Source organism: Diceros bicornis, unplaced genomic scaffold, assembly GCF_020826845.1.
Source record: "Diceros bicornis minor isolate mBicDic1 unplaced genomic scaffold, mDicBic1.mat.cur scaffold_67_ctg1, whole genome shotgun sequence".
Classification (NCBI taxonomy): Eukaryota; Metazoa; Chordata; class Mammalia; order Perissodactyla; family Rhinocerotidae; genus Diceros; species Diceros bicornis.
In genome coordinates, this window is record NW_026691553.1 from 1,284,792 (window position 1) to 1,300,116 (window position 15,325).

At 61.8% G+C, this 15,325-nt stretch overlaps 2 protein-coding genes across 4 annotated transcripts in view; both read left to right on the forward strand.

Annotated features, from left to right (window-relative positions):
* Nucleotides 1-593: 593 nt before the first annotated feature.
* The window catches only part of SCAMP4 (secretory carrier membrane protein 4), a 230,835-nt gene continuing 216,103 nt past the window's right edge, over nt 594-15,325 (forward strand). Inside the window, exons 1-5 of one of the 2 annotated variants that reach the window (XM_058537650.1) lie at nt 594-671; nt 7,415-7,461; nt 9,826-9,954; nt 10,288-10,444; nt 11,853-11,954. In XM_058537650.1, coding sequence (XP_058393633.1) covers nt 7,455-7,461; nt 9,826-9,954; nt 10,288-10,444; nt 11,853-11,954 — 395 coding nt within the window. In that variant the 5' untranslated portion in view covers nt 594-671; nt 7,415-7,454. Of the gene's footprint in view, nt 672-5,598; nt 5,933-7,414; nt 7,462-9,825; nt 9,955-10,287; nt 10,445-11,852; nt 11,955-15,325 lie in introns of those variants that run through there. The other variant, XM_058537649.1, reaches the window with a different exon arrangement.
* On the forward strand, nt 602-5,545 carry ADAT3 (adenosine deaminase tRNA specific 3). 2 transcript variants are annotated; one of them, XM_058537632.1, is made up of 2 exons: nt 602-671; nt 4,473-5,545. In XM_058537632.1, the coding sequence occupies exon 2, from the start codon at nt 4,484-4,486 to the stop codon at nt 5,543-5,545; it is 1,062 nt and encodes a 353-aa protein (XP_058393615.1). In that variant the 5' UTR covers nt 602-671; nt 4,473-4,483. The 2 variants fall into 2 exon arrangements, with proteins under 2 accessions (XP_058393615.1, XP_058393614.1); XM_058537631.1 differs by lacking the exon at nt 602-671 and having other exon boundaries at nt 3,486-5,545.

The following is a 15,325-nucleotide window of genomic DNA, read 5'->3' on the forward strand; positions in this document are numbered from 1 at the left end:
AGCCTCCAGGTTTCGATGCCATTTGATGCCAAGTGCACTCCTCAGTCGTAACAACCACAAATGTCCCCAGACATTGCCCAGTGTCCCCTGGGGGTGGGGGGACAAATTGCTCGTGGAGAATCACTGGGTTAACTTTGCTTGACTAGAATGAATAACTGGATTAGCTCATAAAATTAGCATGTTTTGCCCAGGAGAGTCAAGTACAGATGGGAAAACTGAGGCCTGGAGTCAGCCTGAGCCCCAGACCAGAATTGGAACCCTACTCCATCCAGGTCTCCAAGAACAGCCCTTCCGGAACCACAGGGCAGCAGCAAACTGGGCTCGCGGAGTGACTGCAGCGGGTGTCGTGTGCCTCTCTGCCTCAGTCTCCCTACTCTGCTGATTTCCCAAAGGGACCGCAGCGTCCGACTTTTCTCGGCCGCCCCGACGGGTCTCGAACCCTTAACTCAAGGCTCAACTCCCGGTCACGGGAGCGGCTCTCTGGAGAGGGGCGGAACGAGGCGGCCGCGCGCGCGGCCTTGTGGGGATTGTAGTCCGGGCCCCGCTCCGCCGCGCGCCGACCCCGCCCCTGGAACTACGCTCCCGTCGTGCCCCGCGGCGCCAGGCGGAGGGGGGCGGGCGGCCGGTTGCTAAGACTTGGTGAAGCGCAACGCTCGCGCCCGTCTCCTCAGGTAAGCGCGGGGCCACGGGGTCTCGGGCTCTCGCAGTCCAGGGTCCCGCGGAAGGCGAGCGGGGGCGGCCACTGGGGTCTCGGACGCTGGGGGCGCCGGCCGCCGGGGGAGCGAGGGCGCAGCCGGGCCAGGCTCGCGCGCGCCTCGGGTGGGCGCGGGGAGCGGCGCCTGTGCGCGTGTGCGCGGGACGACCGGGCCGCGGGACCCCGCTCCCCTCGCCCGTCGCCCTTCTGCGCGTGCGCGTCCCTCCGGCCCGACGTGGAGGCCCCGTGGGTCCAGCTGCTTCCGGTGCGCCTGCCCTCGGGTCATCGCGGCCAGCCCCCTGCTTCTGGGCTGCCCCGTTTCCAGCTTCCTGCCCGCTTTAGGCGCAGGGTCCCTCCCGAACATTAATAATGCTTCCTGATGCTTATTGCAAGTGTGAATTGTCCAGGCTATTTCATATTCTGGCCTGGGGATAAGGAGTCTCCTCCCGCATCCCACATTTCCGAGGTTCTCGAACTTTCATTAACAGAAGGTCCTTTTATAGGGTGGCCAGGTTCAGGAAGTAAAAACGCAGGACGCCCCGTTAAATTCGAATTCCGTATAAACAACGACTGATTTTTTTTATTTTTCAGTATAACTGTGTCCCAAAGATTGCACAGGACATACTTGCTCCTAAAAGGTGACCCTCTCTGGAAGTCGAATTTAACGTGGCGTCCTATATGTCATCCGGTGACCCCGCTCCACTGCGGGGCTTGTTGGTGATGCGGATTGCGGGCACCTCCCTTTTCAGGGGGACCGAGTCCTGGAAAGTGCATTTGGAACCAGCACCCCCTGGGGCTGTGGGTGCATCTGAGACCCCAGCACTGGCTGTTCCTTCTGCTCGGGACTCCCTGCCCTGCTCTGCCGGCCTTCTGGGCCCAGCTGTGGGTCACTGCCTCCGAGAAGCCTTCCTGGACTTCACCCGCCGCAATCAGGGCCCTGGGCCCCTGAGGAGCTGTGGGGTCGTTGCCAGGCCTCGCGTGGATTTTCTTTCTCACTTTGTGCCCCAGACAGCGCTGTGTGACAGGGATGGTTCACGTTTCGCAGAGGGGGAAGCTGGGGTTGGGGTTAGGACAGGTGTCTGAGGTCTGACGGCCGGGAAACTTCTTTCAGGGCTGGGCGAGGACTTCTGGGGCAGGGCCACCGCGCACCCTGTCCAGGCTCTTTCCTTCCCCGTCTGGGGATAAGATAAGACCTCATGCCTGAGATTTAATTACTGGGTGTCACCTGCAGAGCCTGACTTGGCTCACTGGAGATGTGCCATTTCCTGTTCCCTCTTGGAGCTAGGGTCCACTGCTGCTGGGACACCAGACCCACAGCCCCTGGGTCCCACCAGCTGCCCCTTGTCCCCAGGAGTTCCAGAGCACGCCCATTTTCTGGGGGGTGCTGGGGGCGTGGGTGGTCCTGAGCCACTGAGAGGACAGGCTGTTACGGGTCCCGTCTCCCTGGTCCAGCCAGACCCTCCAGGGGCTGCGGCACGTGGGGAAGGGGCTGCCTTCGCAATTGAACCTTCCCTGCCCTGGACGGAGGTGGCAGGCTCGGGCACTACTGCTTAAATGTAAACGGAGGGCCTGAGGAGGCTGCGGCCGCCCCCTGGACCCCCTGGAGACAGGAGGTGTTGGCAGAGGGAGCTGGAAGCAGACGGAAGGGGCTGAGCTGGGCAGGGCCCCAGGAGAGAGCGGGGGGAGGGGTGGGGAGCCAGGAGCTGGGGGGTGACCCGAGAAGAGGAACCGGGGTGCAGCAGCTGCCCCGGCCACGCTTCAGATCCCCTGGTGTCTTCAAGCAGAGCGTTTGTGTGTGGGCGCAGGTCGCAGGTGGGCCGTGGGCATCACCCTCTGCAGAGCCTGTTTATTTCTTCTCTGTGAAGGGGTAAGGACCCATCTTGCAGAGGGGCCGGAGCCTGCGAGTCAGTGAGCTGGTGAGCATCTGGCTGCCAGGTCAGATCCCGGCTCTGCCCATCCCAGCCGTGTGGCCCCCGGCAAGTCCCTCCACCTCAGGGAGCCTTGTCTAGTCCCTTAGAGCAGGGGCAGTCCCAGAGCTCCCTCCCGGGTCAGTGGAGGAGTAGAGGAGCCCAGTCGTGGGAGCGTGAGGACCAGCCACTGTCAGCCGAGGCGCCCGGCCTTGTCTGGGGTCTGCTGACCCAGCGCCCACCGCACGTCCTTCTCTTCTCGTTCTCTTTAGCAGCAGCTTTGCTGGGATACAGTTCGCATACCGTGCAGTTCACCCATGGACGATAAATGTTTTCGTGGTTTTTAGTACATTCACAGGGTTGTGCAACTATCATCTCTGTCTAGTTCTGGAACATTCCATCACCCCAAAAAGCAATCCTGTCCCCATTAGCAGTCACTCCGCATCCCCTCCCCAGCCTCTGACAACCACGCAACCACTTTCTGTCTGTGGATATGCCTGTTCTGGACATTTCACATCAATGCACTCACACACCGTGTGTCCTTCTGTGTCTGGTTCTCTCACTGAGCATCGTGTGTTCAAGGTCCATCCACGGTGTGGCTGTGTCAGGGCTTCACTCCTCTTCATGGCTGCGTCATGTTCCAGTGTGTGGATGGACACATTGTGCACGTCCATTCATCTGTCGATGGAGTCTGGGGTTGTGTCCACCTTTTGGCCGTTGTGAACGTGCTGCCGTGGACAGTGTGTACAGGTTTCCCTGTGGACGTGTGTTTTCAGTTCTCTTGGGCACATACCTAGGAGGGGAGTGGAGTTGCTGGGTCAGGTGGTGACCGTCCTGTGACTTTTATCCGTCCTCCCTAGGGGCTGGTGGCCCAGCCAGCAGCCTCCTTTATTTGTGGCTTGTTTTGTTTCAGTCAGACAGAGGTTGTAGTTGGAAGGGACAAACGAGACTGTGTCTGTTTTTTTGCCCTGGAGACAGTGGGAGCTTTGTGGCCCGGGGCAGGCTGTGTGCCGGGAGCAGGATTCAGAGTCGGTGCCATGGGCTCTCCTGTGGGCCCTGCCTCGCACAGGCGTCAGGAGTGCATGAGGGGCACCCCCACTTCCCACAGCTCCCCCAGCACCTCGGCGACGTACATTTGCCAGACTTGTATTGCGAGCTCAGGACGCATCGTGGTGGGAGAGGACCTCATGTGCCCTCCGAGGGGCCTGGCTGATAAACTGGGGCCCCGGGGGGCAAGGAGTGAGCTAGGGGGCACATCACGAGCAGTGCAAGCAGTTAGAGGCCACGTTTTTAAAAAGTACAAAGAAACCGACGAAATTAATTTTAAGAATATGTTTATGTAACCTGAGACACACAAAGTATTATTGCTTCAGCGTGTAGTCGGTGTAAAACAGCTGAGATAGTTTACGCTCTGTCTTCCGTGTTAAGTCTCCGAGATCCAGGGCATTTCAGCTCATAGCACAGCTCAAATAAAAAGAAAAAAAAAATTGGTGGCAGTTTACACTCTGTGTAGGGCCGGCCCTATGGCGTAGTGGTCGAGTTTGCGTGCTCCTTTTCAGCAGCCCGGGGTTCACAGGTTCGGATCCTGGGCGTGGACCTACACCCCGCTCATCAAGCCATGCTGTGGCGGCGTCCCACATACAAAGTAGAGGAAGGTGGGCACGGATGTCAGCTCAGGGCCGATCATAAACTCCGTGCAAACCCAGGGTTAGTAGGACCTGGGCGAGAGCGTGTCCTGTGACGCCTTGTACTTGGGCCGGAGCTCCGGACGAGCCTCCCGATGCGGCGCGCTCCTGGGACGAACTCCCCGGCTCAGCCGTGCCTCCCGCGGCTGACGGATGATGCTCTGCTGCGGTCTCTGTCTCCCACAGTCCTGCCGAGGATGGACCCCGCCGCGGGCGCCGCAGAACAGCGTGGGGACGAGAAGGCCGGGAGCCCGCAGCCGGAGCCTGCGCCGTGGCAAGCCCTGCCGGTCCTGTCCGAGCAGCAGTCCGGGGACGTGGAGCTGGTGCTGGCCTACGCCGCGCCTGTCCTCGACAAGCGCCAGACCTCGCGGCTCCTCAAGGAGGTGTCGGCCGTCCACCCGCTGCCCGCCCAGTCTCACCTCAAGAGGGTGCGGCCAAGCCGCGACGCCAGCCACCCGCACGCACTGGACATGCTGCTGTGCCTGGCGGGGCCGGCCGTGGGCACGCGCTCGCTCGCCGAGCTCCTCCCGTGGCCGGCCGTGGACGCCCGGGGCCTGGGACAGCCCTTCTTGGTGCCCGTGCCCGCCCGGCCGCCTCTGACCAGGGGCCAGTTCGAGGAGGCGCGTGCCCACTGGCCCACGTCCTTCCACGAAGACAGGCAGGTGACCCGCGCCCTGGCCGGGCGGCTCTTCTCGGCGCAGGAGCGGGCCACGATGCAGGGCCACATGGAGCGGGCTATCCGAGCAGCGCAGCAGGCGGCCACGAGGGGCCTGAGGGCCGTGGGGGCCGTGGTGGTGGACCCGGGCTCGGACCGCGTGCTGGCCACGGCCCACGACTGCAGCGGCCCAGCCAGCCCCCTGCTGCACGCCACCATGGTGTGCATTGACCTGGTGGCCCAGGGCCAGGGCCGCGGCGCCCACGACCTCGGGCCCCACCCCGCCTGCTCCTTCGCCCCAGCCACCACCGCCCAGGCCGTCCGGGCGGGCTCCGTGCGCAAGCTGGACGAGGACGTGGACGCGGACGGCCTGCCCTACGTGTGCACTGGCTACGACCTCTACGTCACCCGCGAGCCCTGCACCATGTGCGCCATGGCCCTGGTGCACTCCCGCGTGCGGCGCGTCTTCTACGGGGCGCCCTCGCCCGACGGCGCCCTGGGCACCCGCTTCCGCCTGCATGCCCGGCCCGACCTCAACCACCGCTTCCTTGTGTTCCGCGGCGTGCTGGAGGCCCAGTGCCGCCGGCTGGACCCCGACACCTAAGCCCCGGTTCGCCGGCTTCGGGAACGTCCTCTGCTCCCCGCTGGCCTCAGCCTCCGCTCAGACTCCACGGGCGGTCCCCTGCCTCCCTCGTTGTCGTCCAGGGGGCCGCAATCCTGGAGAGTTTTAGAGACGCTCACACCTCCCAGCCTTGGAGCCAGGACCCATGCTGTTTTCACCGGCCTGTGGGGGCGTGTTTCTGCCCGGACTGAGCTCTCTCCAGGATTGAACGTAGCGGGGGTCCAGCGGGCCGTGGAGCCAGGCACTCGGGCCTCACTCCTCCAGCCACCTTCAGCCCTGAGCCCACGGTCTGCTGGCCTCGTGTCCCCTTTGTCTCGGGTGTCAGGAAGCAGATCTGATGTGTGGAAATAAACACATCCCCAAAACCAGGTTGGTGTCTGTTGACCAAGACGCGGGGCCGTGGTGACCGAGGGTCCCTGGTTCAGGGCGGCCGCTTCTGCTGAGGACCTGGGTTTGTACAGGAGGAGGGGAGCTTCTGAGCCGAGTGTGGGCACAGCCAGGCTCCGGGTGGCACCTCCCTGCCTGCGTCCTGAGTTTTGAAGGGTGTGGCTGGCCAGGGTGTGTCTTCACTGGGGTATAGCCCGCCGGCCTGGACTCAGCTGACCGAAAGGCTCCTTTGAGGCCGTCCCGTTTCCCGTGCTTCACAGGTGGCCAGAGGGGTCTTGCCACAGAGCAGCTAGGACTAGAACCAAAGTGTGAGGACTCCAAGGGCCCGTTTGTCCGTCCAGCAGATGTGCGTTGTCTGACCGCACGGGCACTGCAGGGCCCTGAGATGTCCCTGCCCTGAGCCCACCCTGGAGCCCTCAGAGGGGGATGCAGCCAGCTCCTCCCAGCCCCTGGGGCAGGGCAGGGGGGATCTCTGTCCGGGGAGCCGGGGTAGTGGACAGACACTGGGATGGGGCACAAGTCCACCAGGCCTGCAGGCAGGCTGGGCCAGGACAGACGGAGGGTCCGGGCGGGGCCGTTACTGAGCTAAGGGGTGGGCCCTGGGGAACTCGGTGTCACTGGAACCTCTCACCTGGAGTCTGGGTGAGAAACATGTCCCCCACTTCCCACCCCAGCGCCTGCCTCCAGGCCCGGGTGCCCACCTGCTGCGGTGCCAGGCATGGGGGACCATTCAGGCCCAGCTGTGCCCTGAGGACTGGGCAGGCACTGGACTCAGCCCCGTCGGCCCAGCCCTTTCTTGAAGGTGGCACCGTCCACCCAGAGCCCTTGTGAAACCGGTGAATTCTGCTCAGTTGTGTGCATTGTAGGCAGCATAGTGTGTGGGGCTGCTCCATGACGCAAACTCCTGTGGCTCCTTCTAAGAAGGGCTGCTGGGTGCCTGGCTGGTCCCTGGTTACTTCACTCGGGTTGCAGTGGGCTCCTCAGCCCTGCAAGACTCACAGGGGTGAAAACTGTACACCCAGAGAGGTTGTGTGACTTGCCTGAGGTCACACAGCAATAAGTGTGAACCCAGTTCTTGGTGACTCGAAAGTCGGGCCTTGTGGCCGTAAGGAGGCGCTCGGAGCCATCCTTTGCTTGTGGGGGATGTTTGGGGGGTAGGGGAGGAAGAGGAGGCGGGAGAGCAGTTGGGGGGGGTTCACCAGGAGCCCAGGAATGTCCTGGCTCCAGCCATGGGTGGATGGGGCTGCAGCGTGACCCCCCATCAGTGCAGATGCTCCCTAGGAGGCTCTGAGGCGAGGTGACAACTGGGGTCAGACATTTGGGGCTGGCCTTGTGGGCAAGAGCCCAGACACCCCCGTGGACGGCCTGGTGGTTAGCACCCTTGGTGGCTGCCTGGGCCTGCAGCCGCTGTCGGGGTCACCGGCATTCGCGGGGACCCCCTGACTATGGCTGTCTCTCCTCTAGGTGGCTGCAGGCTCTGCCCCGGCCAGTCATCACAGCAGAAATGTCCGGTGAGTCTTGCCCAGGGCCCTGCAGCGGGCCTTCTGGCTTCTCTGTTCCTCTGGGAAGTGTCCCTGGGCGGTGGGACCCACCGAGACCCCCATGGGCCCACACCTCTTGATGGGTGTCAGGGTCGCCTCCTGGCGCTGAGTCGGACAAGAAGGAGACGCCCGGTTTCCACGTGAGCCGTCCCAGCGAGGGTCTGGCCCTGCAGATCTTCTGCCTTGGGGCTCGTTTTGTGGTTGACACTGTGGTGGGCGCAGAGGTTTGGGTACCTGGGTTCACACCTGCATGTGTGAGGCCACAGCCTCCCTCCCCGACGGAAGGTGGTGGGAGGCTGGCAGCAAAGAGCCTGCGGGGCTGCCTGCCCCGTCCTGCGGGGGAACGGGCGAGTAAGTGCAGCCAGGCGGGCCGGGGGCAGCCGGCTGGGGGCAGGGCTGGGGCAGGAACCCTGGCCCCCAGTCCCAAGACTGCGCAGGGCGTCTCCCCAGCCTCTTTATCTGGCGAGAAACCAAGGTTTCAGAGGGCCGGGCGACTTGGCTGGTGATTTTCAGTCTCCCTCCCATCATGGTGCGTGCTGGCGGGACTGGCTGCTGGGGACGTCGCCCCGTCCCCACTCTGGGCGGCGGGAGGTGTGGGGTCGGACGTCAGGCCAGGAGAGGGGGGCTGGTGCCCGAGGGAAGAGCAGGACTCGGGGCTGGGGGGCGAGTGGGAGCTGTTGTCGGGGCCTTGGGCGCCCGGCCGCAGGGCTTGGACGGGGACATGAGAGGGGTTCGTGACCCGCAGACTGTGGTTCTGTGCTGGCAAGACCCCTGTGGGCCGGCTCCCGGGAGGGGTTGAGGCTAGAGGCCTCCTCCCATTGTCTCATCATGGAGGCGGCAAGGGGGCGAGCTCAGAGCAGATCGAATCCCCCTCCCCTCAGGTTCAGGGTGCTCCATGGCACCCCGTGTCACTTGGTAAATCCCTGAGGCTTCTCAGTGGCCAACAAGGTGTGGTCTGCCTGGCCCTCCTGGCTTCCCACCCCTGCTCTCAGCGCTCCTAGCCAGGCAGGTGCTCACCCCAGGGCCGTTCCGCTGGCAGTACCCTCCCCTAGAATCCACTGGGCTCCCTCCTTCACTTCCTTAGTCTTCCTTCAAATGCTCCTCTTTGAGTGAGGCCCTCTCTGACCTCCCTTTTAAATCACAGCTGACTGCCCCCCCAGCACCTGTCCCTGGCGGCACCCGCCTGCCCCCTAGCTCTCCTCCCTTACGGCACCTTCTCGAACAGCACACAGTTGCTCAGTTATTACAATTATTGTGGTCCCCTACTGTGGGGTGGCAGCCCTGGAGGACAGGGGTCTGTCTGCTCTGTTCCTTGTCTGGCCCTCGTCAGTGCCCAGGAAACGTGTCCTCAGCCGTGCTGAGGAGCATGCTCTTGGTTGAATCGTGTCCCCAAAAGACATGTTCAAGTCCTGACCCCGGGACCTGTGAACGGACCTGGTTTGCAAATAGGGTCTTTGCGGGTGTAAGTAGCGAAGATAAGGTCACGCTGGAGTGGGGGCTACTGCAGCATGACAGATGTCCTTCTGAGGAGAGGGAAGGTTGGACACAGACACAGGGAGGGGCCATGTGGCCACGGAGGCGGAGATCAGGGCGTTGCGGCCACACGCCCAGGACACCTGGAGCCCCAGATGTTGGAAGAGGCAGGAAGGACCCTCCCATGGAGCCTCCGAAGGGAGCGTTGCCCTGTGACACCGTGATCTCAGATGTCTGGTCTCCAGAACTGGGAGAAGATAAATTTCTGTTGTTTTAAACCCCTAGTTTGTGGTCATTAGTTACAGCGTCCCCAGGAAGCTCGTACATTCTGAGTGCCAGAACTTTCCCTGGAGTCTCAGGTGTTAACAGCATTTGGGCTCTGCCGTGGAGTCTGTGTTTACTGTGAGCGCTTGAAGAAATCACCAAGAACGTGGTGACTTAAAACTTATCGTCTCACAGTCCTGGAGGTCGGGGTCCCACACGGGCCTCCCTGCACTAAATCCGGGTGTGCGCAGGGCTGTCCTCCCGGAGGCTCCAGGGAGAACTGTCTCCTGCCTTTTCCAGCTTCTAGAGGCCGCGTCCTGGGCTCGGGGCCCCTTCCTCCGTCTGCACAGCCCGCAGCCAGCGCACAGCCTCTGACCCTCCTCCTCCCTCTGATGAGGACCCTGTGATGACCCTGGGCCCCCGGGGATCCAGGGTCATGCCCCATCTCAGAGGCCTCAAGTTAATCCATCTGCAAAGTTCCTCTGCCACGTGAGGTGACATGTCCACAGGTCCTGGGACCAGGACGGGGACGTCTTTGGGGTCGTGACTGAGCTGACCCAGCCTGGTTTTGTTCCGCGGTGTTCTCTGTCCTTGCAGGAAAGGAGAACAATTTCCCGCCGCTGCCCAAGTTCATCCCCCTGAAGCCGTGCTTCTACCAGAACTTCTCCGACGAAATCCCCATCGAGCACCAGGTCCTGGTGAAGAGGATCTACCGGCTGTGGCTGTGTGAGCGGGCGGGCAGGGGAGGGGGGTAGGGGCCTCCCTGCACCACCCCGGGGACCCAGCCCCGGGACAGGTCCAGGCTGCGAAGCTGCCCCGTCCTTGGGTGGCGAGAGCCTGAGGTTTTTGTAATAAATCTCGTCTTTCTGATAAAATTCCGTCCCGGCAGGGATATGGTGTGGACAGAGCCAGTGGGGCCGGCTGGGCGGGAACCCCGTCCCCCTGAGCCCTCCTCGGCCCCGTGGTCCCTGCGCCGATGGGAGCTGGCATCCCAGCCCTGCCCGGCCCTCCAAGCGGGGTGGGAGGCGTCCCAGCTCACTGTCCTCGTCCCCTCCCCAGTCTACTGCGCCACCCTGGGCGTCAACCTCGTCGCCTGCCTGGCCTGGTGGATCGGTGGCGGCTCGGGAGCCAACTTCGGCCTGGCCTTGGTCTGGCTGCTGCTCTTCTCCCCCTGCAGCTACGTGTGCTGGTTCCGGCCCGCGTACAAGGCCTTCCGGTGAGTCGGGTGCGGGCGGCCTGCGCCGAGGGGGCCTCGGGGGGTGTCTGGGGCTGCTGGTCAGCTCAGAACCGAGAGTAGCCGGGACGCCCAGCCAGGTGTGTGCTCAGCTCCATGTGGACGCTCGGGCCCTGGGCCCTGGTCTGCATCTGTCACCCTGCCCCGGGATTAGTAACCGTCCCTTTTTCTTGTCCAGTTTAGATGACAGTTTATATCCAGTCTGCAGATCAAATCAAGCTGCCCGTTTTGTAATAACTGCCTCTTAACCACTCAGTGTTTCTAATATCTTCACAAGGTTGTACAATCATCACCTCCATTTCCAGAACGTTCCATCACCCCAAAAAGAAACCCCATCCCCATTAGCAGTCATTCCGCATCCCCTCCCCAGCCCCTGGCAACCACAAACCCACTTTCTGTCTGTGGATGTGCCTGTTCTGGACATTTCACATCAATGGACTCACACACCGTGCGTCCCTCTGTGTCTGGTTCTCTCACTGAGCATCGTGTGTTCAAGGTCGGTCCACGGTGTGGCTGTGTCGGGGCCTCACTCCTCTTCACGGCTGAGTAATACTTCAGTGTGTGGATGGACGTATTCGTCCGTTGAGGCACTTGGCTTTTTGCACGTTTTGGCTGTTGTAAATCGTGCTGCTGTGGATATTGCGCCCCCCCAGGCCCTGCTACCCAGGCGTCTGCCATGCTTGCCCCTAGATGGTCCCTGAATCCCAGACTGTCAGAGTGAGTCAGAAAGGGCCCCTGGGGCCCTCCTCCAGAAACCCACCCGTATTAGCAGATGCTAGAAGGGGCTGTAACTTGGGGTCCCCGGCTGTCTTGGGCAGCCGTGTGCAGGAACACGGCAATGCTGCAGGGCTTTGCAGACAGCTTGGGGGCAGCCCTGCCCTGCGAGAGCTTCCCTGCCTCCTCCTGCCCCTCCTCCGGCTCCAGGTCCCCCCGCACCTGCCCTCCCGTCAGTGCACTGGAAATGGCCCGGGGGAGGGCCCTCTGCAGCCGCCCCATGGCCTCAGGGCAGCATGCAGAAACCGGTGTAGTGCGGACAACATCTGGAATTTGAGAGGCACCATCTTCCCAGATTAACCTCTGATAACCGCGGGAACGTGGGCGTGCCACACCAGATGCAGTAAAGCCCTTAGGACGCAGGAGGATGGCCCCAACTCCTTCCCAGTAAGGGGTCCGTCGGTGTAGCGTCTTTACAGAGGCGCCGTGTTTTGGCCCCTGCGGTCAGAACCCAGTTTGAGCACAGGTGTGGCAATCCGTGAGTCGGCGGGTTTGTCATTATTTGAAGGAGGAAGGAAGCCCCCGCCTTGCCGTCTCGCCACACACCTCCCTCTTCAGGTCGTGATCTCTGAGGGGCCGGGGCCTCGGTAATGGCTCTGTTTTCTTTTTCTTTCAGAGCCGACAGCTCCTTTAACTTCATGGCGTTTTTCTTCATCTTTGGAGCCCAGTTTGTTCTGACCGTCATCCAGGCAGTCGGCTTCTCCGGGTGGGGTGCATGGTAAGCCGGGCCCGCGGGGGCCGTGTCGATAAACGTGCCAACGTGACGCGTGTGAACTGTAGACACACGAGGAAGACGCGTGTATCCGTCAGCAAGGGCTGCGTGTTGTAACACACAGACCCCGAAACTTGTAATGGCCGGAAGGGAGTAGAAGTTTGCCCCCTGCTCTTGTAAACACTCCGAGGAGGTGCCAGGCAGCAGGGTGGGGTGTCTGTCTCCAATTTGTTTGCCTTTGTGGTATTATGTGAAGGTTCTGTGGCTGCTGTAACAAATTACTCCAAATTTAGTGACTTGAAACACACTTGTCATCTCATAGACCTGGAGGTTGGGGGTCCTACATGGTCTCAATGGCTAAAATCCAGGTCGGGCAGGGCTGTCCTCCCAGAGGCTCCAGGGAGAACCGTCTCCTGCCTGTTCCAGCTTCTAGAGGCGCCGCGTCCTGGGCTCGGGGCCCCTTCCTCCGTCTGCACAGCCCGCAGCGCAGCGTCTCCCGTCTCTCTCTGCCTCTGACCCTCCTCCTCCCTCTGATGAGGACCCTGTGATGACACTGGGCCCCGGGGATCCAGGGTCATCCCCCATCTCAGGGGCCTTGACTTTATCCATCTGCAGAGACCCTCTGCCATGTGAGGTGACATGTCCACAGGTCCCAGGAATAGGATGGGGACGTCTTTGGGGCTGTCATCCTGCCCACCCTGCGGGTATCTTCGGCATGCAGTGTTGGGTGGGAGACGGCTGAGGTGCTGCCTGGCTGTGTCCTGATGTGGTCTCTTGGTTGCTGTTTCTCGGAATGTCAGGAGCTCGATCCGTCTGTGTGGTCAGAGCTCCCCGATTCGGGAAGTTTTCTGGTCTCACATCTTTGGGAGTTTCTCTCGCTCCACTTGTGGGTTGTCTAGCTCTCGGTTTGGGGCACCAGGTTGCTGTGGTTTTCTTGGTTTTCGTTCCTGTCGCTCTTTCTCTCTGTCCGCTGGGGGCGCCGCCACGATCTGTCCTCCTCACTGGAGACAGTTGTTCGCTTTCTCGTTCTTTGTGGCCTGTCTGGGTGTTCACAGCCTCGTGAACCCGGCTCCTCAAAGCTCCCTCCGTGTTCTGTTTCCCACCGTGTCCTCCTGCCTCCTCTGCACAGAGCCTCGAGGCATCTGCTTCTCGCAGGCTCATTTCCAGAATACGTCTCCCCTGCCCCCATCTCCCTGATGTCGTCCCCTCCCCGCATGGTGAGCAGATGGGCTCTGAATATTAAGTTTCTTCTTGGCTAACACCCTCCCAGATCTGGGTCTGGAGGGCCAGTGAGGTGTTGTCTTGGGGTCCCCAGGACCTCCCCCAGGTGCGGGGATTCCCTGGGAGGACCCCAGGACTCCACAGTGGTCATCCTGATGCCCGTGGTTTATACAGAGAAAGGACACGAAACAAAATGAGCAGAGGAAAGGCACGTGGGGCAGGGGCAGGGAGACCAGGCAGAAGCTTCCAGAGTCCTCTCCCAGGGGAGTCCCACAGGACGTGCCTAATTCCCCCAAACCAGACATGACAGCACGTGTGAGGTGTCATCTCCAGGGGCTCAGAGACCCAGGCCCAGGGTTCCCACTGGAGTCACGCAGGGCGTCTGCCCGGCACGGACGAGAGTCCAGACCCAGGAGGAGAGCAGGTGCTCGGCTTAGACCTCATGTGTGCACAGACAGTTTAGGGTGGGGGAGCCCCAGAGTCCAGTCCCAGATGCCACTGGAGGCCAGCCTGGCAAGCTGGCCTTTCCGAGGTCACAGCCTCCGGTCTGCTGTTTAGCCCTTTTCTGTCCGGTGCCCCCACCGCCACCGTTTCCACGCGGGGCAGGTGGAGTGTGCACCTTTCTCGGGGGCTGGCTTGTGGAAAGGCCCCCTCAGGAGTTTCCCTCCGTGAGTGGGGGGGGGAACAGGGCAGGGGACGGGCACCCGAGCAGGTGGTGACCTCGGGGAAGGGGCTGTTCCGAGGCATTTTCCTCTTCTGTAAAATTACGAGGGTGATGATAAGAGTAATAATACCACCGCTTGTGCGAGCAGGTCCAGGCCCTTCCGTGCACTGACTCGTCTGCTCCTCATAAAGGGGCGACGTCACTCCCATTCTGCAGATGGGGAGACCGAGGCCCAGGCAGGGCAGGGCTCTGGGAGGCTCGGCACCCGGAGCCCCTTCACTTCCTGTGAGTGTGCGGGCAGCTGGCCCTCCTGGCTCTGGGTTCTTTGAATGTTCCAGCACGTGGACCTCTGAGCCCGGCTCAGGTGCCTGGAGGAGACTGCGCTTGCCGTGCCCTCGGCCTCCTGGGGTCGGTACAGGGAGCACTGGGCGGGGAGCTGGGACCCTGGAGCTGCAGCTCCCCCAGCCTGTGTTCACCCCAGACAGTGCAGCCTGGGTCTCCCCATCCTGTGGTCTCCCCGATCCTGGCCCTGGGCGGCCGGCAGTCCCACGGCTCACCACCAGGGGGCGGGCGACCTCGGGCTGTGCATGGTCCCAGCGCCCAGGGCCTTCCTGGTGGGCTCAGGAGCAGCTCCCGGTGAGAACAGTTTGCTGTGGAGCCTTCCAGGCTCAGGCTCATCCTCACGCAGAGGGGCGGCTCTCAGAGCCCCTGTCCCGTTTCCGGCTCCACGGTCGCGGCTCCCTGCGGGTCCCGTGTCCTGGTCTCTGTCCCTCCCCGCACACTCCAGTCCCCGATCGTCTCCTCGGCACACCTTCCCCAAGAAACTGTGAAGGAGAAAGACTTTTAAAATGTATAAAAATAGGGCCGGCCCCGTGGCTTAGCGGTTAAGTGCGCGCGCTCCGCTGCTGGCGGCCCGGGTTCGGATCCCGGGCGCGCACCGAGGCACCGCTTCTCCGGCCATGCTGAGGCCGCGTCCCACATACAGCAACTAGAAGGATGTGCAACTATGGCATACAACTATCTACTGGGGCTTTGGGGGGAAAAAATAAATAAATAAAATCTTTAAAATGTATAGAAATATATATACACATGAGCACGATGCTGTTCACACCTAAGAAGGCAACCATAATTCCTTAGTATGGCCAGGTGCTCAGAAGTGTTCACACCGTCCATGTCTCTTAAGTTTACTACTTCTTTTTTTTTTGTGAGGAAGACTAGCCCTGAGCTAACATCGGGCCAATCCTCCTCTTTTTGCTGAGGAAGACTGGCCCTGGGCTAACATCCGTGCTCATCTTCCTCCACTTTATATGGGACGCCGCCACAGCATCGCTTGACAAGCGGTGTGTCGGTGCACGCCCGGGATCCGAACCTGCAAACCTGGGGCCGCTGACGCAGAGCGTGTGCACTTAACCGCTGTGCCACTGGGCCAGCCACTACTTCTTCTTAAATAGGCTTTTTATATCCGGCTACTTTGAGGTTTGCAGAAAGGTGC

Coding starts and splice junctions, on each gene's coding strand:
- ADAT3 (XM_058537631.1), top strand. CDS start 4,382: ATGCGGCGCGCTCCTGGGACGAACTCCCCGGCTCAGCCGTGCCTCCCG.